At 41.0% G+C, this 27,856-nt stretch overlaps 2 protein-coding genes across 7 annotated transcripts in view; one reads left to right on the forward strand and one right to left on the reverse strand.

Moving 5' to 3' along the window:
• Positions 1-232: 232 nt before the first annotated feature.
• On the reverse strand, positions 233-20,653 carry MED8 (mediator complex subunit 8). 2 transcript variants are annotated; one of them, XM_020783222.3, is made up of 7 exons: positions 20,520-20,653; positions 7,595-7,713; positions 4,365-4,509; positions 2,895-3,035; positions 2,005-2,086; positions 1,569-1,817; positions 233-745 (listed from the first exon to the last, which is right to left on the reverse strand). In XM_020783222.3, exons 1-7 carry the CDS (start codon positions 20,523-20,525, stop codon positions 681-683), a joined length of 807 nt encoding a protein of 268 aa, XP_020638881.2. In that variant the 5' UTR covers positions 20,526-20,653; the 3' UTR covers positions 233-680. The 2 variants fall into 2 exon arrangements, with proteins under 2 accessions (XP_020638881.2, XP_078248909.1); XM_078392783.1 differs by having other exon boundaries at positions 20,108-20,535.
• SZT2 (SZT2 subunit of KICSTOR complex) overlaps positions 20,511-27,856 on the forward strand; it is an 81,136-nt gene continuing 73,790 nt past the window's right edge. For all 5 annotated transcript variants that reach the window (XM_020783215.3, XM_020783217.3, XM_020783216.3 and 2 more), the window contains exons 1-5: positions 20,511-20,682; positions 22,802-22,927; positions 23,962-24,135; positions 24,361-24,531; positions 27,584-27,715. In XM_020783215.3, coding sequence (XP_020638874.3) covers positions 20,524-20,682; positions 22,802-22,927; positions 23,962-24,135; positions 24,361-24,531; positions 27,584-27,715 — 762 coding nt within the window. In that variant the 5' untranslated portion in view covers positions 20,511-20,523. The remainder of the gene's footprint in view (positions 20,683-22,801; positions 22,928-23,961; positions 24,136-24,360; positions 24,532-27,583; positions 27,716-27,856) is intronic.

Here is a 27,856-nt window from a genome sequence, read left to right on the forward strand (position 1 = left end):
GCACATCCTTACTGAAGTGCATAACTCATTTGTGTAAGTTATCTGGTCTCTTTCCTGCTTTACAGTAATTCCTACCTCCCCTTCCTGAAGACATTTAGTATTTAGAGTGACTTGAGTAATGATGGGGGGTGTCAATAACTGCAGATATGATAATTTAATGGCCAATCTCAAGGACACTGGATTTTAAGCAATCTATGAAAAACACAAGACAAAGGCTCAACTCACAAATACATCAAGGTTATACAAGGCACAGCACCTAGTCTTTATTAAACAAAATTAGCTTAATGGTACATAAAATGTTCAATCATACATCTGATACATCTCTTCCACCATCATCCAATAAAAAGTTCAATGAAACACATTCCCTGAAGTGATCAGGTTTCTTATTGGTATAAGGTTATACAGTAAGGGTCTGCTTCACCTTTGAGATTGACTAATACACATATCTCTTCTTGCCAACGGTGGGAAGGTATGTTCTTCTTGTGCCACACTATATGAAGAGTATGGTCTTCTGATTCATGTACATTTCTTGCATCTCAGATGATGAATGTAACCATGTAAATACTTTATCTGAACAAAATCTCAAATACAACGAATATCACTGCTGAAAGTGAGGTGAAGAAATGAAGTCACTGAAATTAAGTCCAGGAGCAGCAACTGGCCAGAATGCTTCCTCCTCCTCATCTCTGATATGGATGCATTGAAGCAGATTTAATATTGGTTTTTATGCCACTGGGCATCTTACCTGGAATGGGAATGAAGGAGGTGTTAGCAGTGTAACAAAGAAGAAGACCTGTATCTCAGTAGGGATAGAAAGATGTGGGGAGACTTCTGTGGTCTTTCCCCAGCAACTGGATACCAGTTTCTTGAGGAGTAAAAGATATGTCTCTTACTATTAATTCACAAAACTGCAGAAATCCTGCCCATAGTTTCACCTTATGCAAATGTACTGGACTTGTTTTTATAAGTCACAAAATAAAAATCAACAAGACTATACAATGAGCCCTCTTAGATCAGACCAAAAAAATCAGTCATATTCAGCCCCGCTAGTGGCCAACCAAACGCCCTTTCAGAAATCTATCAGCCCAACAGCAAGACAACAGCTTTTTCTGTTACTGTTGCCCACCAACTGGCAGCCTAGGTAAAGGTTCCTGCCACCATCTGAGTACCTTCCTGCACCACGGAGCCTTAAAGAACAGAAGGGCAGAATACTGTCTGGAATGGAAAGGAAAAAAAAGGAACTTTTCTGTTTTTTATAAACAGTGACATGCAATTTCAGGGTGCACCAATGGGGGCATAAAAGCAGCTGAGATGGTACTTGGCCTGTAGGTAATATATTACCTACTCCTGCTACAGGTTTTACTGTACCACCTTCTACACTTGCTCTGATAGGCAAGAGATCTACCATGTAGGGATACCTACTGTAGGGAGACCCAAATGGATATATTTTTCTGAAATCTGTAAAGTAGTAAGAATTTAACATCATGGACCCTAGATGTGTCCATGGTACTGTTTTATGCCATCAATAACTCTTGCCTTCTACCTCCTTAAATATACTTGATATTCACCTGGTTGGCCTGCTTGTGGTATCTGCACTCCTCCAAGCATGGGCTGTGGCTGGTTTGATGCTCCTGACATCTGTACCTGCTGCATGGCAGAAGCACCTGTTATAATAGTGTTGGCACCTGGTTGACCAGACTGGACAGAGCCAGCCACCCCTGGTGGACGCCTGTTTGACAGTCCCTTCCCAAAGGCCACAGCTGCAACAAGTGCATTGGTATCAGCAGGGTTGAATGTCTGCTTGTTCTGTCGTAAGCCTGAAAAACAGAGGAATATTAATAGAGAAGATAAGCCACCAAATTACCAGAGTTTTTGATTTTTTTGTCTTCCTACACTTGTATTGTTGTTATGTTTATCTTGGCTCCTGTTATTCTTGTACTGGTCTCTGATTCTAGCACTGCTGTCTCTAGGTACCACTTATCCAATACTTTTCCCGTGCCATACCTCCACTCTCAGATTCTCGATCTTCTTTGCTGATTTTCTCCAACAAGTTTGAACACATTTTGTTGAGACTTTGGATCTGTTTCTGCAATCAAAAAAATGAACAGTAAGAAATATCAGATAATCTATGTTACCTACCTTACTCCCCATATTATCTCACTCCACAAAGTTACAGCAAACCTCTCCAAGACCTGTCTCCAAAATTTCAGGAATAGGGAGAAAATCATTTTTCAAAGTCAGAATAGTACATACTATCCTAACTTTAATAGCACATACTATTAAGTATGGACAATATGTTGGATATCTGATAGAATTTGATACTGCAGACTTCCAGATTATTTTCTTTCGGACACTATGTTCTGTGTGTTCATGTTTGTAATATAAAAGGGCAGCCTCTGGGTCCCTATAAACTTTTGCTTTGCCCTAGTCAACCCAACACAACAGTATGATGCTTCCTAACATAATCTTCCCAAAATGTACATTAGGCGTGGTCCATGTCTTTCTGAAAATGAACGAAAAGCAAATAAAAACAATATTTAGAATACAAACATGGGTGCATAGATGACACAGCTCCACAAAAGTGGAGCATAATATTCAAACCCCAAAGAAAGCTGTAAAGGAGTATGTAAGTTTTGCTTCTTTGACAGAACTTACGTGAATTTTCTTTTCTTTACAAATGAAATTCATAGCAACCATATTAGTATATTTTACTTGCTATTTCATAAGACCACCTGCAGTCAGATACAATTGCTTTGCATGCTGCCAGGTGGCTTTTCCAAATGGCAAAAATATAAGGACAGGGAAATAATATAAAAGATGTTGCATCTTTTAGCAACAGTAGTTAGAAATCACAACTGAGAAATTCAGAATCTCTTGTCTTCAGATAACCTCACCTGTGCCACATCAGCTCCAATTCGAGCTGCATCTGTGCTCAATTGCTTCTCTTGTTCTTCTACCTCAGGATCAGGCTTGGTTCGTAGATGATCAGGTACGACTTCATGACTAAACACTGGCACTCTTCCTTCTGTCTGACGCTGAAACACACAGACCATCAGTACACAAAGTCACAAAGCAAAGCGAGATAATACAAACCCTTGTGTGGGTTACTGAGCCTTAGAAGTTACAGAAAGTTCAGCTGCAGAATTCATAACAAAGCAAAGCAGCTACAGTACTTCTGTACATTGCTGTCTTCACCATCACCTATGCTGTGCTTCATCTGCCTCTGTCTATAAAAGGAAGGGTTGGAACCTGAATAGACAACGTATCTCTTAACGTAATATACACATGCATGGAGTTTAATTTCAAGTTGCTTTCAAAGTGGTATCAGTGAAATGCAGGTACTGTATTAAGAAAGTAAATGACTTATTATTCTCTGAATTACTTCACCATTGTGGATTCCCTGTCTTCCTAAAGACATAGATTGAATAATGCTGTTTTATGGAGACTGTTTTAACACATGACCTAGAAATGTCAAAGACAAGCCTCTGAATCTAGAAGATCCAAGTAACAGGTTGTCACATATTATTTTTTCTGGGTAGCAAAGGCTTGAAATTCTGAAACTTGCTATATATAACACTGGCTGCTAAGTTATGAGCCTATGGCTTGATTCAGCAGGGGGAAAAAGATGGAGGCCAATATAGGATGACACATGAGGAGACAGAGCTGCTATCTGTCACATCTGTTTTCCAAGATGGCAGGGACAGGAGAATCATATCCTCCTCGACTATTCTCTTTCTTGTCTCTTGCCTGGCCTGCACATGGAACACAGCAAGATGTTTGGGACTGCACCCAGTCAGGAAGCTTGGGTGTGACCACATTTCTTATTCTCCTACACATCAACACATGTATCAGGGGGAAAAACAAGTCATCAGTAGAAAAAAGGATCTCACCCAATCTACTGCTTTCAACTTAACAGGGCATCTGCATTGAAAACAATTTAAAAAAACACATAATACTGTACCTAAATTGGAAGTCCTGTGTAGTCAACTCTATTTCTATTGGAAATCAACACTGTATCCTATTCTTCTATTAAAGCTATCCATAGAGGCATGCTATGTAATCTTTCCATCAGTTCAGAGCTCAGTCAGCTAATTCTGCTACATCTATTGATCAGCAGTCAGATGACCGAGCACAGGGGACAGTGGGGAACACACAGAAGGATGGAAAATTCTCCTAGTTTCACAGCTGTTCTGCATTTCCCACTTGACAGAATATACAACTGTTCTGCACTGTTCACATCGAAAATAAATCATTTCTATTTATGGCAAGATGCATGATTGTATTGCTTCCCCTCACTCCCACTACTATTTTTATTTCACTATGATCAACCTGCCACTTGAAGCAAGTTGGAGCCAGATCCTTACCATTATCTCTTCATCACGGTCTGGGGAGAGCACTAATGGAATTATGACTTGATTGCGCAGCAAAGGAGTTTTCTCATGCTTCAGCACTTTATTCAGGGTGTTCAGCTGCCCAGAGAGAAGAGCAAAGCTGTCTAGCACTGAAGGCCTGCAGCAGAAATGGGTAGACAGAAGAGTGTGAGGACATAAAAGGCATTCTTGCCTGTGCTTGAGGCAAGTCATTGTTTTGACCAAAAAATAAAGTGAACCTCAGCCTAAGGTGGGATGGAGAACACAAACACCTGCTTGTTTGCTGTACTGCAGGATACCATCACCCTGTACACTGGCAAATAATTCTTCAAAACAGGGAGAATTATATTCTGGAAGACTGAAGAAATTATAATTTTCTATAGCAAGACATGGGGTCTTGCTTTAGTGAAATTTAGCCTTTTAGCACCCTTTTAAAACTGCAGTTGAACCAGTCAAATCTGATTTTTGAAAAGCCTTTTACAACAATTTTTAGCAAGATTGTGGCTTTTATTGGATCCTTAGGAAGGTGACAGAATTGGTTGCCATGTCAGTGTTTGGAATTTTGTATATATAAACTGCTGAAATAATTGAGGGGAGGATAAAAAAGCAACCTTGAAAATGTACATTGTGCTCGACAAAATGAGGTTAGAATAGCAAGCAGTATAATAAAAGTCACTTCAAAACAATTAGCTATTTCCCCAATGAAGTCTGAAAGCAACGTCAATGTAAAATAAATCTCTTCCCTAGCTAGCTGACAGCTGAATGTGTAAAAAACTGAAAAGGGAAATGGGGGAAAATTGAAAGGAAAAAGAAGCTCTAGACCATGAAACTACTAGAGTACTGAAATGTAATTATAGTAAATGAGAAATGTAAATAAATGAGAGAAGTATAAATATAGGGAAAAAAGAGAGACACAACGTACACTAGATACGGGGAATAGCAGCAGAGAGACATCACACAGAGATCATGGATTTTGCTCCATAGATGCAAAATGGCACATGAATGTCTTCACTGGGTGAGAACATTGTTCATTATTTTCTGTATGTGCCCGAATATGTTTAAAGGCTAAGAAATGTCTTTACTTTCACATATTTGTGTCAGTCCTGCTGCCTCTCCTCATGGGGAAGGGGTGGCGACTGAGGAATCCCTCTGCAAAAATTCTATGGATTGCAGGCTGGTTTGGTCACTCACAGCAGCTTTTATTAAAGGAACGTAGTCAACCTCACTGCTCTTGTCTCCTCCCTTTGTTTCCAGGGAGTTGAGTTTCTAGCACTGACCTCCTGGGCACAGTCAGTCCGAATGGGACCCCAGTTGACTCCACTGGGGTCTCCAAAAGTCCAGGTCTAGAGAAACAGGAGGGAAATCTGATTCCCGATCTGGGATAAAGTCCTTTTAGGGAGGGTTGGTAAAGCTGTATGATTGGAACCTGGCTCCTCCTGGAGTCCCCTTTGCTGCTTATGTTGCTGTTTGCATCTCCAGTGATGAAGCTGGGTTGGGGGCAGGCTTCGCAGCTCCCACTGAGCAATGACACCAGGCTGGAGTGACATTGGATCAGCTGGAGGCTTTGTTGGCAGAGCTGCAGGTCCCCAAACCCTTCTACAGCTGAATCGGTTAGTCCTCTATCACTGTTTGCACCTCTGTGCCCAGGAGGTCACTGTTTGCACAGAAGATGGAGTCCCAGTGCTTGGCTGCCTCCTCCTACATCTCCCATTCATCTGACGTGGTTCAAGATGACAGAGTCCTGCAACTCTTGCCCCCCTTATTCCTGCTGTTGCACTCTCATCCAGCTGTCCTGCATCAGGCAGTGCCCTTCCTCCACATGCCGTGATACATCCCTGCTAGCTAGGTGTCCAAAAGACTTGCTCTCTCCTGGGCTCCTCTGGGCTAGTGGGGCATTTGAGGCAACCCCATCACAACTCTACTTTGATATTTTAAGAGATGTACTCTCTGCTTTTTAAAAAGATTCCCTTTCCAGACTATAAACTCCTGTATTTTTGGTTTGAAAGATGATACAATTGCTTGTCTGTACTTTTAGAGCTACAAGTTTATTACTAAACTAAATTTTCTGATTAAATTCTATCTACAGTCTCAGAAATATTTCAAAATAAAATCTTATTTGCAGGAATTAGTAGGAATGTTTGATAGCAATCATACTTGCAGCTTTTCACAAGTTGCAGGACTGGTTTTCTGTTCAAATATTTGTGCCTACAGTTTTTCATTGCTGTTGTTTACTTTCTGTATAATGGAAATGTGCCTTTAACGTCTCAAAAAGTTACATATTTCCAACAACTTTGTAGTATTTTTATGCTTATGGAATACAGAAGCAATATAGATAAGTAAAGCTTGTAGAAATAGACAAGCTGATGTTGCCTGGAATCATTCCAATAATGGAGCAACCTATTTACCTTGATACCCAGGTGAATTTTGGTATGCTTGGAAAAGGTTACCTGTTTCACACTGGTTCAGGGATAAATATCAGTGGTGATGAACATGAGCTTCTGATTTTTTCTAAAGGTCTATAAAGCTCTACAGGCCTCTTTGGAAGATGTTCAAGCATCTGACTCTGACCTAACACACAGACCCCCTGAAGTTGCTCAGCCTGGTTAAAAAGTATTAATTGCAACAGCAATATCATAACCACCTCTAATTTCTGGTCTCAACATATTGAGCTGAAAATGGCACATAATGGAATATCTTGTGCAGAATTATTCTGTGAAGCATACGTATGAGTATAGAGGAGAACATATCACATAGCTTGTACTTCCAAATATGAGGTGTAAGATTTAAAAGCACTCTGGTTCCACAGTAGCTGGCTGAAGAAAACCTTGAGCAAATTAAAAGTTCTTCATATATCCTTATATTTATAGTAAATATCAAAACAAACGGCACCTGTTCAGGAATTCTACATACCCCTCTATACCTCAAAACAAGTTGGTACAAAAAGTACTCTCTTGTATGTGCCCAACATTTACTCATTGCTGAATTCAAAATATTAACTACCAGTCTGCAGAGAAGTCCAGCTTTTGGCCGACAATCTGGCGCACATGAAATCTCAAGTTTGTCCTCAGTTTATAAACAAACATGACTAAGATGATCATGTAAGGTTCCTGCATTAAAGTGCAATATAATGTATGCTGGAATGTGTGTTAAGTTACTTGAAACATGGCAATGGCTGCCTTGCTGCAAAGTAAGAATGGCTCCCTAACTTTTGTTCCACCTCTTACCAGGTCAGTCGGTCATATTCGTTCTCCAGCTTATAAATGAAACTGACCAATGAATTTTTCAAGTCAGCCACTTGATTGATGAGAGCCTCCAAGGATAGCTCAAGCTGCTTCTCCTCTCTCTGGAAAAGAAACAAGGTAAAGTTTAGTACACCCGCATTTAAATAAGAGGGCAACTAGTACCCTCAATCCTTAGCCATGTGGGTAATCACCTTCCTACTGATCCTCCCTGTAGCACCATATAGCTTGTTTATCCAACTACAGTGGTGCCTCGCTTAACGGGCGCCTCGTTTAACGACGAATCCGCATAGCGACGAATTTTTTTGCGATCGTTTTTGCGATCACATTGCAATAGTTTAGATAGGAAAATATCGCTTTGCGATTATCGGTACCCTGTTTCGCATACCGATCATCGCATAGCAATGATTTTCCAACAGCTGATCGGCGGTTCCAAAATGGCCGCCAGGTAAATAAAATGGCCGCCCGCTGTGTTTTTGCCCGGATTCCTCACTTACCAGGCAGCGAAAATGGCCACCATATGGAGGATTTTTGCTTAAAGGTGGGTTTTTTGCCCATAGGAACGCATTAAAAGGGTTTTTATGCATTCCTATGGGCTTTTTATTTCCGCATAGCGATGAAATCACTTTGCAGCGATTTTTGCTGCACGGATTATCGTCGCTATGTGGGGCACCACTGTACTCACATCAGTGTTTTTCAGATATACCACGATCAACTCAGTCAGTCTACCAAACTACAGAAGACACATGTGCACTTCAGATATTTTGAAGAAAATGTCTTAAAACTTATTAGAAGCATCTTTGATCTGTAACCCTTTTAAAGAAGCAATTATATTGTTGCTTTTCCATAAGCTCCTAGTCTGTCAACTCCTTGTGGCATAGAGATGACCAAGGGCTATCAAAAGCTATGCCAGCTGAGTACAAGATCTTGGCAGGCTTCACCATGTCGGTAAGGCTTTAAGCACAGACCTAGGGACACACAAACATCTGCCACCTAAAGACCAATCTAGCTAAGAGAGGCTCACTACTAGAAGGTTGGCCCCAGATGATGAATTGGCCACTACAACCATGAACACATATTCCATATAACAGTAAGGAATAGCTGTGATTAGCATCAATGAAGTCCCCCCCCACACACACACACACTTCAAGCGCTGCATGCTTTAATGGTTATGTCAGAAGAACAATTTGAGTAGCTCCGCTTTCCCTCATGTTAGTTGTCCCCCCCCTTTTTTGCAGTTATTGAAGACTCAAGGACTCTGCCCTATATTAAATCCACCAACCTTCTAAAATGACCACATACCAGAGTTATACAAAACACATTATGAAACAATCAAGGCAAGATTACTGTGTAAATCACAAGTGTAATAATTCATCAGTGTGAGTAGGACATAGCAAACAAACCTGTAAGGAAAGCAGCTGACATATGTGGCCTAAAAGAGGGTTGAAAGAAGAACGCCCAGTATTTGTACTTTGGGGTAAATTGCTCACCAACGAGTGCTGAGAGATGCAGAAGGAATGTAAAGGCAATACTCAAATGAAATTGTGAGAAAAAGATTTTTGGATAAATATCTGTGCTGGTGTGTAAAAGCTGTTTTATGCAAATAGAAGCAGTAGCTAATTATCAGTTCCTCATCCCTACAACATTCGGATGAGTTTCAAATACCATATAAAAACATGTTCATTAATGGCAGGAAGGAGCAAAATTGGCAGCTCCTGCATAATCTAATGCAGCTCCCAAGGGTATCTAGACAGTCTCCACATCCCTGCCTAAACTACCATGCTCTCTACTAAAATAATCTCCCACATAAAGGGTAAATTTCCATTTGACTCTGTCCAGAAGTGGCAATTTCGCACTAAAACAAAGCATAGTCCTCTCTACGTCTTTTGTGCCATAAACACTAAAATGAAACAAGAAATTTACGTTCTTTTAAAAAGATACACAAAACAGACGTCTTACAGAGCCCACAGTGGATTCTAGGGATGGGAACATAGTTTCCAGATTCCATCAGCTTGTTCTGGTTTATGGAGATTTACCGTGACTCAGAATTATGTGGGCAATTGTTTTGTTATTTGACTATAAAATGTTTGTTACATCTATTTTGCACTCTCGGCTATATTGATTCTATAGTCCAGTGGCCCCCAACCTTTTTCGGACCGCGGACCAGCTGAGCCTCTGAGGAAGGTGGGGCACCCCCCTGCGCTCTCGCAGGTGCGAGTGTGCTCTTGGGTGTATGTGCGCACGCTCTTGGGTGCATGAGCGAAGCGGTGGGGGAGCGTGTGTGCCTGTGCCATGTCAGCGCTCCCCCCCACTTTGCATAAGCGCACAAGCGTCTGTACGCATGCACGCACACCCCTTTATATGGGCACTCGGGCGCATGCGTGAAGGGGTGGGGGAGCGCTCACGCCGGCGCTGGCACGCACGTGCAAAACAGTTGTGGGGAGGGGAGTGCATATGGGGCGAGGTCTGTCTCTGCGGCCTGGTCCGGCTCCGGTCATGGACTGGCACCGTGCTGCGGACTGGGGGTTGACGACCTCTGCTATAGTCCATTAACTATTTGCTGCTCATTTACATGATTAATTACTGTAAGATAATAATAGTGACAGATAAATAATTATGTCAATGCATGTATCTTTAAGCCTAGAGGCTTAAAATATGAACATTTGAAGTTAAAAATATAGAGATCTAAAAACTACATAGAACCAAAATACAATCATAGACAGAAGGTTGTACGTACGCTGTTTCCTGAACTTCTGAATCTGACTAAACCAAGCTAATTTCACTGCTTTCAGCATGACCCCTTAGTCCAACAAATTTTCTCTAATACTCTTCAATTTCACTTTACTACACTAAGCAACAGGATTTGAGCCACTGTTTGCCAGCTGCTGCACAATGTGAAGTGAAAGGACCCTGTGTAAATCTGAACTAAGCACATATTGTGTATAGATACAGTGGTGCCTCGCATTACGAGCGTTCCGTTTGACGATGAAATCACTTGACGTTGAAGATTTTGCAATCACAAAAGCAACCGTAAAACGATGTTCCCTATGGGGGAATTTCGCTTTGCGATGATCGGTTCCCTGCTTCGGTAACCAATCACAAAGCGATGATTTTCGCACAGCTGATCGGTGGTTTCAAAATGGCCGCCAGGTAAAAAACATGGCCGCCCACTGTTTTCTGGGACGATTCCTCACTGCACAGGCAGCAAAAATGGCCGCAGTATGGAGGATCTTCGCTGGATGGTGAGTTTGAAGCCCATAGGAACGAATTAATTGGGTTTTAATGCATTTCTATGGGTTTTTTTAATATCGCATTATGACGTTTTCGTTCAACAGTGATTTTGCTGGAATGAATTAATGTTGTAATGCGAAGCACCACTGTACATAGCTATGAACTTAGCCATTAGAATTGTGACACAAACAAATTTACTACACCTTATTTTTATTTTTATTTTTAGCTGTAGCTATTACAACTCAGAGGTGCCTAAACCCTCAGTCTTTTGGTGCCACTAACCAGTAAGAGAATTTTACTTCAGAATAGCTGTGATATGAGTAGGCTTTACAAAAGGTGGGACAATAAATAAATCAAAAAGCAAGAAATACTGATGGTTCTTCTCACCCACCTACCCCTGGGGAAGTGGTTTGTCAAAACAGCTTTTGGAAGTCAGTGGCCATGTATAATCTGCGTTGTAATTATGTTGGACAACTCTGGCTCTTTGGAATGTGACCTTTATTTCCAGTCATCCCAGTAATGAATATAGCAGTACAGTAGTAATAACGAATGATTTTTAAAAAAGTTATAACCAATTAAGAAGTCTGTTATCTCTTTCTTTCTTCTGGACCATTTCTCAAGTATTTGTGCTTCAACCCATTTACACACATCATTTCTAACATGGAAAAGGTAGTTTCTAATCCTGCTGCCTTTCAGAATTCTATATGCATTTTATATATGTTGCTAACTTATATTCTCTAGTTGATCAACTGCAGCTAAAACATTCATTCGTTTTAATTAACACAAAGATTCTAACAGTTACTTTTATTCATACTGATACTGGAATTCAGTTAATTAAGATTCTGCAAATTCAAGGCTGTAGCTTCCTTGAGTTAACCTTCCTTGAGTTAGCCGCCTAGAGTGGTCCTATGTGATTCAGATAGGCGGGATAGAAATTAAATAAATAAAAAAATAAATAATCCATCTCATATTTGATCATCTTCTTTTACTGTGTGAGGCTGGGAGTACCGCAAGAGGCACTCCTCAGAGTGTACCATCTGTCTCCTCGATCAAGGATACTGAGAGACAAATGTCCACCCTGGGAGAAGACCTAAAGGGACTATATTTGGAAGAATGGGGGCAGGAGGAAAAAGAGGAGAAGGATTCACTAGAGGGCACTATTTCAGCAAGAAAGGTTGAAGAGAAAAAAGATGTGACAGGGGAAAAAGGACAGTTGGCAATGGAGGAGGGGGAAGCTTGTTGAGTGCAGAAGGAGGAGGATAAAAGAAAGAAGGACTGGTTGGAAGTAGTACAAGAGGACCCCTGGACAGGGGAGTGGATGGAGTTTAAGGTCCCTGGTCCCTAAAGAATACGCGGAAAGGGAATGGAATAGAAAGATCTACAGAAAGCCACCATATTGGGGCGAAACAGAGAAGAGAGAAAGATGGAAAAAATTCAGAGAGTAGCAGCAACGGGAGGTGCACAGACAAGAACAGAGAGCATGTACAGTCTGTCCTGGGAAACCCTGTGGAGCAAATCCATTCTGGCTGAGACTGAGGCAAAACCCAGGCGTGAAAGTATGGGAACTATTGGTGGGCTGGGTTTTCCACCCTCCCCAATGACATTAATCACAGGTGTACTCGCTGAATCGGGCATTCCACAGAGGTGGCGTTATAGAGATTTAAGTTCTTCACCCTTACTGTTAAAAGGGGATTGTTATGGTTTGAGGAGAAGAGAGGTGATGGCCCATCTCTGAAGCAAGAGACGGAAGTGGTTAACAACGATGAAATTGACAAGCTGACAAAGACATGTTGTTAGAAATTCATGATGCCCCTGAGTCATCCTTATGCCGAGACGTGTCAGACAGTGAAAAGGGGTCTGCACAGAATACTGTAACATATTGCTGCCTTCAACTTTCTCCAGCATTATTGTCTTTTCCAGTAAGTTTTGTTTTCTCATGAAGTGTTCCATGTATAAAAGCCTCAGTATATTCATTTTTCTTTTCGAGAGATTTTAATCTAGATTTGATCTAGCACCTACATATTTGTCTTTCTGGCAATCCATTGTATCTGTAAAGCTTGTCTCTTTTCCACAATTTACTTTTTCTGTCAATTTTACTCAGATTTCATATCCAGGCCCATGATTGGGAGTACCCTAGTATGCATGATCTTGATCCTCATATATAGTCTGCTCCTAATCTTCTTTCATTAGAATGAATACTGCGTTTCAACATTCTAGTTCCATTTATTGATCTCCATGTTGATTGTCTGGTGACATCTACATGTACTATTTGGTTGTCTAAAGCAGGGATCCCCAACCTTGGGCCTCCAGATGTTCTTGGACTTCAACTCCCAGAAATCCTGGCCAGCAGAGGTGGCGGTGAAGGCTTCTGGGAGTTGTAGTCCAAGAACATCTGGAGGCCCAAGGTTGGGGACCACTAGTCTAAAGCACATATTCATAATAAATTGTTGTCTTCACAGAATTCTATGAGTTGCTGTCCTGCTTGATGTCCTTCTTCACTTCTGCCTCCTTGGCCAAGTTCTCCAACAATGTGTGGTTTTGCTTCATTCCCTACATTTCCATTCCAGTGACATATGATTATCAATGCATTGTGTTTAGGGATGTGGATCTGTTTCTTCCTGGACATTTAGCATATTTTTCCGTGTATAAGATACCCCTATGTATAAGACACTCTCTACTTTTGTAATCCAGCATTAAGAAATTTATATTTTAAACAGAACACATTTTTGAAGTATTCAAATACAGAAGACATATTTAGTACTGGTAATTAGGTAATATTTTAAAGATGATGTTATGTATCACTCTCTTTTCCGGGCATATCACTTTCTTCCATCTCTACTGCATCACTGCTGTCTTCTTCATCACTATTAGTTCCGGGGATATCCTTTTCTTCAACCTCTATTGCCTCACTGCTGTCTTTTGAGTCAATGTCTCTATATATCAGATCATGCTCAGTTCCATCTATGTTATTGCTGATTCCACATTTCTTGAAGGACTTCACAATGTTTGACTTAATTCCATGAGTTTAGGACCCATTTACAAACATCAGTAATGGTTGTTTTTTTTCCACTTTTCTTGTTGGTGTCAAGTAATTACTGGCTTTTTGCATCCATCTATTCCAGTGATGGTGAACCTATGGCATGCATGCCGCCTGTGGCACGTGAAGATGTCTCCTTTGGCACGCAAGTAGAACACTACCCCCACTATCCACCCCACCCCACAGCCAAACCTCAAACCATCGCCAGCCACCTCTTCTTGCTAATTTCCTTGGTTCTGGCACTCCTTTATGAGATCTCTTCAAGAGATCGGAGATAAGCCTGCTTGATTGGTTACAGCTGGCCTCTGTAATTGCATTCAACGCCTTATGTTGCAGTCACGACAGAACCCTGCATGTGTGTGTGGGGCAGAATCATGTGAGAGACAATGGGGCTGAAAATTATGTTGGGTGGAACTGTGTTTGCAGAGACAAGGTATCGGCAGTTTTGCCATGCAACCACGGGGTTCTCTCAATTGGTTACACCCATGTATAAGACTACCCTCAACTTTTGATATAAAAATTTTAGAAACTGTTTTAAGAAAAAAAGTTTAATCTTATACATAGAAAAGTACAGAATATAAAAACTTTCATTTTCTTGGTTTTTACCAATCTGTATTTGGAGCACAGACTTCACTGATAGGTTTTCCAATAAATCTGACTGGCACTGTACAGTCGAATTTTGTATTATATCCCCTAACTCAAGGGAGTCACAAAGTGTTTTCTGTGGGGTCACACATCACCTATACAGTATATGTTATAGCCCTGTCAAATAACTTCTTTCTTGACCTTTTGGAACAGGACACTAAAGTTAGTATGTATGTGTATGTATCAGGAACAAGCCCTTTCTGAGAAGAGGGACTGTTTTTTTTTATAAAGGAATGCCAGCATAAAGATACAATTGCTGCTGCTTCCACAAGAAAGGGATTTTAACTATGTCACTTCTGGAGAGCCTAAAGAAGAAGAGGAAAAGGAAACTCCTCCCATACACACACCACGAAATCCCCAGGATGTGGGCACAAAAACAAATGGCCTGCCTTTTCTACAATGGGTGCAAGGAAGGCTTTGTGCCAGTTTCTGAGGGGGATCTTCTTTGCGTGAAGGTTCTTTCCCCTCCCTAGGTACCACAATTTCCTGCTGTCTGCGGACCCATCTCTGAAGTCCTCTGCCTTCTCTTTTCCCTACCTTTAACATTCCCCAGGCTGTTCCCTCCCCAGGTTTTGAAGTGACAGCAGCAGATTTGGTGGCAGGAGCCCTAGGAAGGTGAGCAGCATGAGCATCAATGGTGCCACCATGTCGGAGAAGGATGATGGCCTATTTGTGGAAATGTGGGGAGGGGGGTGTCCGTTATTACATGGCTACTATAAAAAGGGGTCACAGCTTGAAAAAACTACCCTGCCTTAACTGCTTGTGCTGCATTTATTAAAACCATCCTGTTTGTACAGTCACTTCTAGAGTGAAGCATTTTGTAATTATCTGATGGAATATGTCCTATTCCAGTCCACTTTAGGTTGCTCAGACCAAGTATGTTTAAATATTTGATTTTTGGCAACTAGACTTTTCTTTGGTTTTAATCTAGTTGTTTCATTAGTGACACCACTAGCTACTATTCATACTAGGCGACATACATACAATGACCAAAATCTTGTAGGCATACATTTATGTGGTGGAAGCTAATAATGTCATCAGCTGGAATAGGTAAGATTTAATTTAAAGTAATTAAAAGCTTCTTATGCCCCTCCCAATATAGGTTTCCAATGCTCCCTAGCTCTGCATTTTGTCCTGAGGAAGGCTTTGGGAGCCTTGGGATGGGGGAAGGGAGAGCCTTTAATCACCACCAGATAGCTAGATGAATAATTTGCCATTTCACATTACTGTACTTCATTAACTTTATTGGGAGCTATAAGAACAGTCTTCCTTACAGAACAACTTTGGTTTAGCACATTCAAAGAGACCATTTGGTTAATGTTCACAGTGGAAAGTTTTCCCTTTCTTGCTGAAACATTATATGGGTAAGGGCTTACAAAGATACACAATACATAGAAGACTTCTGGGGAGCACAAAACCTTTCTAGCTTCTGTTGTATTCCCAGTCTAAAAAGACCATGAAAGCCAATAAAGAGGAATTAATATTATTTGCTGGAGTAGATACCGGTAATGAGTTAGAGCTTCCCACAAAAGCCTTTGTATCTTCTTTAGAGTTCATCAAGAATTTTAAGTATCTCTCTGACATTTGCACTAATGGATTTCTGATTTTTAAATCTCTGCAGACTTGAGAGCTGTAGAAAATCTAGAGGTAAACTGTGTCATCAATTAAAAACAAACTTGCATGACTCAAGGACAGAATTAAAAAGCAAATATTATAAGAATTTGAAAAACCTTAACTTTAACGACTGATAACAAACTTCAGACAACTTGTTAGGGAGTACTGGAAGATTAGCTCTGAGTCATTTAAAAAGAAATGTTCACTTTCCTTTTTATTTGCAAAAATGGAAAACATTTCATATTTTAAATACCTTTGGATTCCATTTCCAAGCTGTAAGCTATCTGAAACATCAAGTATAAGAGTGGAGGGAAAATTCCTGTCAGAGCTAATAGAAAATCAAATGAATTCTGTTTTGACCAAATAGTGTGCCCAGTAAGTATGTAATATTTTGTAGTTTTTGAAGTAGCAGCGATGTTAGGCTGTACAAGCTTATCAGACAAAAAAACCAGAAAACAAAATTGAAGAGACAGACTGTGGATAGGGGTTTAGGAATCTGGCTGCAGATGCAGAGGTTGCGAGTTCAGTTCCCCACTGTGCCTTCTTGTCAAGGGATGGACTTGATGATCCATAGGGTCCCTTCCAGCTCTGCAGTTCCAAGTTTATTATTATATTATTTAAAAATTGTGGCATTTTAAAGACTAACTGTTATATTTTAATATAAACTTTTGTAAATCTGTAAGATGACACATTCATTTTTAAGATGCCACAATGGTTTTGTCTCTTTTTTTTTTTTTTTTGGCTGGCAAAATTTTGTGACTTTCTTATTTATGATTACCATATTTTTCCATTTATAAGATGCCCCCGTTTATAAGGCACTCCCTCCCTTTTCTAACCCCAAAATTAAGAAAACTTAGCTTTGAGGATTCAGCCTCTGGGCTCAGAATGGTTGGACATTTTGAGTCCCTGATGAATCTGAACCTATAGGCTCCGCCTCCAATGAGGTGTGTTCCAATTGGTTTGTACAGCATCAGCTGACATCAGTTCTATAAGGCTCATGATTGGAGGAAGTCTCCTGACTGAAAGAACTCTGTTTACAGAGGCAAGGTATGTGTCATTTTGTTCTCTCCTCAGCTATCTTAGCTTACTTCTGTGTAAAAGGCATATCTCAATTTTTAGTGTAATGATTTTAGGAAAAAGTAGCATCTTATATATGGAAAAATACAGTTGCTGAACCTTCTGGATCCATGTATTCCTCTGCTTCTTCCCTTTTCTTCTCAATGAATTCTTTACTTTTCACTACCAAGCTCAGCTGGAGTTAACTCTATCACAAGATTAATGTTACCACAAATAATATGAAACCAGAGAACATTACTCACTGTTATTTTGGTTTCAAAGTCTGACTTCAAATTAACCATAATTAATACACCAGGATTAGTTGAGAAAGAATGTTAAGCATGACTACCATTTGTATGCCCCCAAAGCAAACAAGTCAATTAAGATGGCCATTTAATAGACTCCATGCTTTTGTCTTTCTAAAACATTCCTATTGCATTTTTTAAATTCCACTTTTACAGTAACTTAAAGTCTTAAACCATTATGCTGGGTGATTTAAAATGACTGTATCAGTTCAAAAATAATTAGCCTACATAAACATGTTTTATTCTGGAACACTTACTTTAGGTAGGTATGCCTGCTTTTTACAAGAGCTGCATATAATTTAGTTACATGTCAACTTTAAAAGTTGAAGATCTGTTAATTACTTTAAATACGAGGGGGTGCTGATAAGTATTGAGCTTTATCCAGAAAAAATTGAGCTAGGAAGCTATAAATTGCAGGGTATATTGGCCAATTTGTCTATATTCAACAGTGCAAAAATCAACTACCTGTGATTTTATCTTAACTTTCATTTTCTGATCCAAAGTGAACATGGCGGCACCTCCAGAAAAGTTCAATGTGGAAGAGCATAGGACCATAATCAAATTCCTGTTTCTCCAAGGGAAAAGTGCAAAGCAGATCCATGATGAAATGTCACAAACTATGGGTGACACTGGCCCTTCATATGCAACAGTTAAACGTTGGGTTGTCAATTTTAAAACTGGCCATTTCGGTGTTGAAAGTGAGAAACCCAGTGGAAGGCCTGTTTCTGTCTCTGTGCCTGCAAATGTGAAAGCCATCCATGAGATGATCATGGAGGACTGCTGAATATCAGTCAAAAGTACTGTATTGCTATATATCTGAGAATATCACGTGAGAGAGTTGGTGCCATTATCCACAGCGACTTGGAAATGAGAAAGCTGGCAGCAAAGTGGATCCCCAAACTTTGGACAACCGAACAAAAGAGGAAACGTGTGGAGTCATTGGTGGCTGTTTTGGAACAAGTGCATTGACTTCTTGGGGGAATATGTAGAATAGTGTGGCAGTTACAGCTTCCCAGCTCCATTTCTTCTTGGAAAGGCTCAATACTTATCACAAGGTCACTTTGGCAGAAACATAAGCAAGGGTGTTCTTAGTGGCTGCTCCAACCACTCCACTGTGAGAGACTAGGTAGATTTGTCTCTCTGAATGCTTATCAGTAGTCAAGAACAGGTTTATTTGCACATACCTCTTGCTTGTACTTATGTTGAAATTGACATTTATTGGTTGCTTTTACTGACTTTGCTGATCACTGAATCACATGGTCAATACAACCTTCAGAATGTTTTCCTTTATTTTATACTGTATGGTTTAATTTTACTGTATTTTACTAAAGTGTTGTATTATCAGGCATCAATTGGTAACATATACATAACAAAAAAGAGATAATCATAAAAATATATGATCTGTGCACCATCCTAGAAGCATTAAGTTACTGCAGTTACATATACATTTTCCTCTTCCAGAACTCATTAACATGTAAATATACACAGATATAATTAGTTTATAATAATGCAATTGACATTTCCTAAACCAGGTGACTAATGATTTATGATAAACATCAAGTAGAAAAACAAATACCCACACATATGTTTCATTAATGCAGTAACTATTCCTGACTGAAAAGTCTGATGGTTCATTGAGCTCCACAATATTAGTGAGAATCTATTCCAGCTTCAGTCAAAAGTACATTAAGGGTGTGTGCGGATAAGCAAAATCCAATCTCTAAATACCATTTCACCTGTGTAGTAAGGTTGCAGACATTTAGCCTCTTTAAGAACAAACATCAATGATTTCCTAGCACTGTGAAAAACAATTATGCAGGGGATGGATAAAGTGGACAGAGGAAAGCTCTTTTCCCTCTCACGCAGTACTACAACAGGGGACATTCACTCATTCTGAGTGTTGGGAGAGTGAGAAGAGACAAAAGAAAATATTTCTTTACCCAGTATGCTATTAGTCTGTGGAACTCCTTGTCACAGGATGTGGTGATGACATATGGCCTAGAAGCTTTTAAAGGGGGATTGGAAAGATTCCTGGAGGAAAAGTCCAACGCAGGTTACAAGCCATGATAGGGATGTATAATCTCCAGGCCTAAAAGAAACGTACCTCAAAATACCAGATCCAGGGGAGCGGTATCAAGAGACAGGTACTGCATCTAGTTGTCTTGTATGCTCCCAGAGGCATCTGGTGAGGCCACAGAGAGATACAAGAAGCTGGACTAGATGGGTCCTTGGCCTGATCCAGCAGGGCTCTTATGTTATGTTTCCCGATCCCTGTTCAACAATCAACACAACACTTTTGCTTTTCATATTTTCTATCAGTTTGTCTTGACCCCACGCTTTTCAAAGCAAGAAAGCCTTCAAAAAGCAGCTTCATTATATAATAAATGCAAGAATTTCATAGAGATTCTAGTTTTATGTACTTCTTTTAAAGATGCAAGAAATGCATTAATTTTTTTAAAAAGTTCATTATCCCCAAATACACCACACTGTATGGTACACTGATTGCAGGACCATCCGCACAAAGGGTACATAAAAGTAAGGAAAACAACCAAACTATAACCGCAAAAACAAAGAACATTCATTTTTAATTATATAAAAAGGATTATCTACCTAGAAAACCCTGAAAAGGGTTGCCGTAAGTGAGAACTGACTTGAAGTCACATTATCATCACCATCTCGGCAACACTAAGGAACAGCACGACGGAAGCTAGAAGGAATCTCCCACGTCATCTAGCGTAGATCAACCCTCTGTCTAATAATTAGCTAATCATCCAACCTCTGCTAATTATTTCTCTCTAAGCAGAGTCCAATCGGTTTTTTTTTTTGTTTGGTTGGTTGGTTTTGAGACAATCTAATCTACCGCACCGGAGCGCTAGAAAGCGCTTTCAACACTCCTGTCTCCTAAAAAGGCGGTTAAAGCCCACCTTTTCCCGAAAAGCAGAAGCAACTCAGCCCCCTCCCCCTCCCGCTCCCCGCGTGATAACAACCCCACCCCCCTACCCCAATTACACGGTTCCTTCACCTGCATGGCCGCCGTAGTCGGAGGAGATCATAAAAAGCCTCCCCGCCGCCGGTGGATTTCCACACATGCGCTTTCCTCTTCCGGGTCAGAGCTTCCTGAGGGTGGAAGGTCACGGAGTGGGGAGGTGCCAGTCATGGCGGCCTCTGAGAGCCCCGACTCAGAGGTACTGCACACGCCCCCGCTTTCCTGCGAGCAATAGGCGCTGCTTTGGGGGGGGGCTTGTGGGCAGGGGGCGGCGGCGGCAAAGGCCGTCCGTCGGGCCCTGGGTGAGTGGGGGTCTCTGTGCGTACTGCGGGGCACGTGTTTTGAATGGCGTTCCCAGCCTTGATAGGCGGCGGCGAAAACTGGAGAAGTGGGGCTGAGAAGACGGGTCGCGTGGGTTTGGGCTGGGAGACATAGGGTGCTGTGGGGTGTGTGTGTCGGTTTATGGCGAGAGGGCGGGGCGGGCGTGTGTTGTGTGCGTGCTTTTTGCAAGGGCAACTTCTGCAGCGTTGCGCGAGAGATCTGGACGAATGTCTTGGCTGTTGGGTCGTGATGGGAAAGGACAGGAACCGGGACTCGTCTTTAAAACAAAACAAAACAACCCCCCCAAACATGACCCAGTCTCATGCACAGAAAGTTCGAATTGCCCGATAGTCTCTGCACAGCTTAAATATAATCCTGCCACCATATCTCTGTTATTGGTATCTTCCTGCAAGGCGGTGAGAGCTTTGCTTTATACAGTATGTGAGGACAGGGCAGAGGTATAGATGGCCTGAGGTCTTCTTCCTAGAAAACTCTCAGTTGATTAGGGGCCTAATCTGTAACAAAGCCAGTGGATATGCTTGTACTGGTGGCCATCAGTGTGATGGGTAGTTAGGTTCTCCTGAGTAAAATGTCAAATAAATGTGTTTATGGCCACTGTGGTTAAGTGAAGAACAGCCTTAGTGGGGGGAAAACTCTCTATAAAGGCCAGTAGGTTATCCTTAGCAGTGACAACCCAGGGCAGAGAAGCATTAATAATGTTATAAGAATGCAAAGTTGGTACTGTATCATCATTGCAGTTTTTTTTTCTTATCTGTAAAAATGTGTAAAGGATCACTGTAAATCGAAAGTGACTTGAGAGCACATAACAAGAATGCGCAAGTTTTCCAATTTTGGAAAATTCCAAAATATAGTCTAATGTATACTAACAAGAATAAATCCAATAAGTGTGACTGATGCTAGTTATTGCTAAAAAAAAGAATGAAATTTGTAAAATATTACACTAATTACAACACTGTAACATGCTATAGTGCATATTAAAGCTAGCTTCGGTGCTAAACAGCTGTATTGCTTGAACCTGTTATGGAGAATGGGCAGCCCTTCAGATGTGGAACTGCAGCTCGCATAAACCTGTACAGCATTGCCAGTGGTAAGGGGTGATGGCAATTGCAGTCCAGCAAAACAGAGAAGACAGTAAATTTCCCATCCTTGGTTTAGAGCAGGGGTCTCCAAACTTTTTACAGTGAGGGCCATACCGGATATTTTCAAAGTTTTTGAGGGCTGAAGGAAAAGGAATATGTGTGTGTGCGTGCGCACGCACCTGCACACACCTGCATGCCCCCCCACAGACACACACACACACGCCCCCGACTGGAGAGATGGATGCACGCCCGCCCCCTGCATGCGCGAGCTGAAGGGAACAGGCTGGACAAAATGGCAATGCAGGCCGTAGTTTGGAGATCCCTGCTTTAGAGAGAGAAAAATAATAAAGCAAGTTCATTTATTATTTATTTAAAATATTTTTAACACATAATGTGAACATTAATGGACAAGTTCATTACTTCAGAAAATAATCTAGTTTTTCCTATTCTACTACTTTACTGTCTTTCTCAAATTTCCAACTAAAATAAGTCGAATTACATTCTGTCTCTTTCTGTAGCCATTTTTTCTCAGCAATTTGTCAGTTTCACTTCCGATTGAACAAAATGATGAGTCTGTCCAAGACATTTTACCTATTCGTATATTTTGTTCTTTTGGCCCGTTCATTATAATAAGGTAGTTATGGAGTGATATAACATTTATCATTTTATTTTGTAAGCATAATCTCAATGAACTATCTGGGTGACTTGATTAGTTCTATCTAGCTTTGATTATTGAGTAGTAAAATAACAATGTTATTTGGTCCATTGACCTTTGCACATACAAAAGCCCCCCACCCACCCCTGTGATAAGTAGTTGTTGAATTGTGAAAGGATACTGGTGTCCTTGGAATTTGCCAGTTTTGTGGAATGACAGTTTTCGTTCTTCATTACTTCCAGGTAGAGGAAGCTGGTCAGGTCTTTCTTTTGATGAAGAAAGACTATCGGATTTCACGCAATGTTCGCCTTGCTTGGTTTCTTAATCATTTGCATCAAGTTATCCAGGCAGTGCCTGAATCAAAACTGGTGAGTGAGCCGTATGAGAATCCAATCCCTTGCAGTCATCTGCTTTATGGACATATAGAAGAGGGCTTTTTCCAGTGTTGTTCCCAAATTGCTGAATGTACTCTCCTTAGAGTTGTTACCTATTTGCACTCCTGCTGTTTATAGGGAAAATCTGAGGACATATCTTTTTAGTCTTGCATTTTAAACTGTTTTGCTACTTCTTGATTGCTTTAAGATTTTATTGGCTGAAATCCCATTGCGTAATGTAAACAGAGTCATAGGTTTTGGTCCATTCCTTACCAGTAAATAAATAACCTGCTTTATAATTCTTGGGGATATATGCACATGCTGACTTGACATGTGTGTACCTGCCCACCCCTGAGAATTGCTGCAGAGACTATTTATCATCAAGGAACAGATCAAAACATAAAATTTTGCTTACCTTATGTGACAGGAATTCAGCTGCTGTTTAAGTTTGCTAGCCTCAAGAGCTATTTTTGGTGGAAAGGTGAGATAAAAATGTGGCAAATACAGTGAAATAGATATGTAAAGATTACTTCTAGATCAGGGTTCTCCAGACTTTTTACAGTGAGGACCATAAAGAATATTTTCAAAGTTTTTGAGGGCTGAAGGAACAGGAATGAGTGTGTGCATGTGGCCACACACACCACATGCACACACACACACACTACCTGCCCCCCACATGCATGCACACCCTCGCCTGCATGGATGCATGCACACATGCCCCCCAGACCACCCCACACCTACACGCCCGGACAGCCGCATGCACGCACCACCACCCCGAATGCATGCATACGAGCTGAAGGAAATGGGCTGAACAAAACGGAAACGTAGGCTGGATGTGGCCTGCGGGCTGTAATTTGGAGACCCCTGTTCTAAATGATGACTACAGTAGAGGAAGAGGAAGAAGGCATGAGTTAATGCTTATGTAAGAAGAAAAAAATGCATCTGAAAGACAATCCTATGTTATTTTCTTACGGTCTTCCTTACATAGCTTTTATTCCTGCCTGTTTAGTTGTTTTTCATTTTTGAAGGTAACATCAGATAATGAGTTGGATGTTCTCAGCATTTTGCCAATCAGCTGGCAAACAGATGAGCCTATGGAGCCCAGGCCATTCCTCTTAATGCCTTCCACACAAGTTACATTCCTTGCACGTCAGTATCGTTTTGTCATTGAACTGGATTTGAGCCCCTCTACAGGGATTGTGGTAAGTTTTTTTGCCCCACAGACAATACAACCTGTGCTGGCTCAGCATTACTATACTTTTCATCTTCCTTTCCTAAAAGTATTGCTTGCTTTTCTCTGGAGGAAGAGCCTGCTGTGTAGCTCCACAGTATGATTCTGATATGCTTCTGGGAAGTGGGGGATCCATGTCTTTGAGATAACTTCCACAGAAGCTTAATAGCCTCTCACATGTTTTTTTCTTTTTCAGGATGACTCTACAGGAGAGATAATTTTTGATGAAGTGTTCTATGCCCTTTCCCGGTGTTTAGTGGGATTATTAAAACCCTTTCGAATCCCAGGTTCAGACATTATCTACCAACCTGAGATCTTCATCACTATCCAAGCATATTCTTCAATAATTGGTCTACAGACACACCAGGTAGTTCTTATACCTTCCATGTCTTCATCTTGTTAATATGAAAGGCTACTCCCCTATCTGCTATCAAGAACCCAAAGGAGGGAGTCAGAGAGAGGCTGCATTTTTAAACCTAGTTCCCTACTTGTTGTGAAAGTCATACAAATTATGGCTGTGGCGTAGAGCCTATGAGTCTCTAAAAAAAGATTGCTTGCTGCAGCATGCCATAATCTGGGTACCTTCTAGGTAAATTCTCTGACCAGTATCCTGTTCAGTACAAGTTAGTTGTGATAAGGCAGCGATTTACATATCTATCTATTCACTTGTGAAATGGAAGCAAAAGACCTCTGGCTTACATGAAGAGGAATAGGGATGTGAACACTTACCATGACTTTTGTTGCTATACTCCATTGCTTTTCATAACTTTCTCTAGCCCAGGTCTAATTCCAAAAGGAGGTGGACTTGGTGAAAATTGCTTAAAACTAAAGTATTACAATTGTAAATTTGTCCAACAAGAAAGGTCTTTCTTAATTTCGTCCATCATTTTTAAGTAATTATCTTTCAAAAGAGTGTTTGTTTTCTTTGTGAAGAATATGCCCAAATATTTTACTTTCCTTCCTTCCTGAAAATTCGTAATTTGTACTAATTCATCAATCTCTTGTTTTTGAATGTTTGTCATAATTTTTGTTTTTTTGTGGTTTATTTTTAACCCTGTCATTTCGCCAAATTCTTTTAATTCCAACATTAAAACTTCTATTGATTCCTTAGGATTTTCAACTACTATGAGCAGGTCATCTGCAAAGGCCTGTACCTTGAATATTTCTCCTCTGATTTTAAGTCCTTTAATTTTGTCTGATATTCGTATCTGCTGCATTAGTGCTTCTGTTACCATTAAAAAGAGTAATGGTGATAGTGGACACCCCTGTTGTGTTCCTTTATGTATTTCTATTTCTCGTGTGTGTTCTCCATTAATTCTTATCTTTGCTGTTTGTTTGGAGTAATCTTATTTCAGTGAAATTCTGACCTGCCCCCATTTCTTCTAGTTTTGTTGTCATGAAGTTCCAGTTTACATTATCAAACGCTTTCTCCGCATCGATAAAGAGAATTGCTGCCTGTTTTGCTGGATGGTTTTCATAGTATTCCAAAAAGCTAATGAGATTTCTCACGTTAGATCTTACCGTATTTTTTGCTCCATAAGACGCACTCCCCCCCCCAAATGTGGTGGGGAAAGTGTGCATCTTATGGAGCGAAGGCGGCGATTTCTCCCCCGCTGGCTGCGTGGGGGGGGGAGCGTCGCAAGGATCTGAGTGAGCCTTCCAGGACCCTTGCGACGCAGCCCCCACGGGGCCAGTGTGGGCGAAATCGCCGGCTTCCAGGTGGGGGAGCATTGCAAGGGGCCTGCAAGGCTCACTTGGACCCTTGCGACGCTCCCTGCACCCCCCCCACGGGGCCAGCGTGGACAAAATCACCAGCTTCTGGGACTCTTTTGAGGCTTGGGAAGCTTCAGAAGTATTGCAGAATAAAATTAACAAGATTCTATATCTGGCACCCTTTCTGTTGTGTAAAGAGTAGCCCTTCACCCATTTTGTAGGTGATTGTAGCAAATGAAAGGTTAAAATAGATGCAGTCAGATGTCTGTCTAGTTTGTCTCTTTAATGATAAAATGCATTCCTCTTTGTAGGATATATAGTGGCATTGCTGTAGTCTTGTCTGTGCTTCTTAACCTTGGGTCCCAGATGTTGCTTGAATATAATACCCATATTCCCTAGCTGGTATCACCAAGGTTCAGTGATGGTGGTTATATTCCAAAAACATCTAGAAGCCTCAGGTGGAGAGACCCTGGTCTTAGTTACACCCTCTTCCTCTCTAAGCCACAGGAGATCAAAAGGCAGCAGCCACAGCAAGAGAGGGACAATGCCTAGTCCCTTGATCTTATTTCTGAAAGTTGAGTGGCGAGTGCCTAATTTGGAATATCTAAAACAGCCCCCATGTTGTTTGCCACCAGCTATCTTGGTGCCTGGTGTTAGTAATGGGGTGTATGAGGGCAAACAAACTGAAGCATAATCCAGACAAAAAAGAGCTTCTTCTAGTCAATTGAAAGGCAGATGAGGGAATAGGGATGCAAGTTTTGCTGGATGGGACTTACACTTCCCCTGAAAACTGGTCCACAGCTTGGTTGTACTCATAGATTCATCTCTGAGCCTGAATGCCCAGATTTCAGCAATGGCTAGGAGTCCATTTACAGTAAAACTGGGGCTCCAGCTGTGTTTGTTTCTTGGAATGTCTGATTTGGCTACACTGGCACACAATTTAGTTATGCTTCACTTGGATTATTGTAATGTACTCAACATGGAGCTGCCTTTGAAGATGGTTAGTCATAGGCAGTATATAAAACCTCCCTGCCACAACAACTGCTCTGGCTGCCAGTTCTTTTTCAGTCCCACATCGGTTTAAAATTCTGGCTATTGCCTATAAAGCTCTGTACATTTTGAGTCTAGGCTATCTGAAATACCATATCTCCCCACGTGAGCCTTTCTGGCCCTTAAGAGAATCAGAGCAGGCCCGTTTCCTGGTCCCATTGCTGTTGCAGGTGCATTTGATGGGGACACAAAAGAGGGCCTTCTCTGTCGCTGCTCCCAGCTTGTGGAATGCTCTCCCTCAGGAGGTCAACTGGGCCCCCTTTAATCCTTGCACCAACAGTTGAAGATCTACCTCTTCGGGCCAGCTTTTAATTACTGTGATGAATATGATAGATGGTTTGTCCTAGTACATGTTAAGCCAGAAATATTCTCTGCAAGATATATTTTAGCTTTATCTCCAAGGGAATTCAAACTGAGAAGAAATTTCCATGCCACAGAGTCTAATAAAAAAGGACCTTAACGTTGTTGCCATTTAGGTAGCATTTTTAAAAACCTAGAACATCCATGGGATTTTAAATGTTTACTTTTTATTTTCCTGTTAATGAACTGGTACATTCCATTTTTCAGATTATCTGAAGTTGTATTTATGTACGCTCACCATGCTTTGCCACAAAATAAGTGGACTAAATAAAGCTGTCTCACTCTCTGCACCCTAGGTGCTGTTCCAGGGTTGTCTGCTGGATCAGACCAAAATAGAGACTTTCTTGCAGCAAGTTTATACACAACTGTGTACCTTTGAAAACAAAGTGGCTGAGATGCTCCAGCAGCAGTATGAGCCCAAAACGCAGGTGAGAAGGTCATTGTATCTTCTGCTGCTTGAATGAGTGGAAAGGGTCTTTGTGTTCTTTGCTTGGTTGGCCTGCCTTGAGCTGGCCTTTTCCTACTCATCAGACAGTATTGGGAGTCCACCTCTCTACATAAGAGTGCTT

The sequence above is a fragment of the Pogona vitticeps genome, chromosome 4, assembly GCF_051106095.1.
Source record: "Pogona vitticeps strain Pit_001003342236 chromosome 4, PviZW2.1, whole genome shotgun sequence".
NCBI lineage: Eukaryota > Metazoa > Chordata > Lepidosauria > Squamata > Agamidae > Pogona > Pogona vitticeps.

Excerpts from the sequence above, each read along its gene's own strand:
- MED8 (XM_020783222.3), bottom strand. Across the intron at positions 4,510-7,594 it reads GAATATGACCGACTGACCTG|GCCTTCAGTGCTAGACAGCT; the intron begins GTAAGAGGTGGA and ends TTTCTGCTGCAG. Across the intron at positions 3,036-4,364 it reads ACCGTGATGAAGAGATAATG|CGTCAGACAGAAGGAAGAGT; the intron begins GTAAGGATCTGG and ends TGTGTGTTTCAG.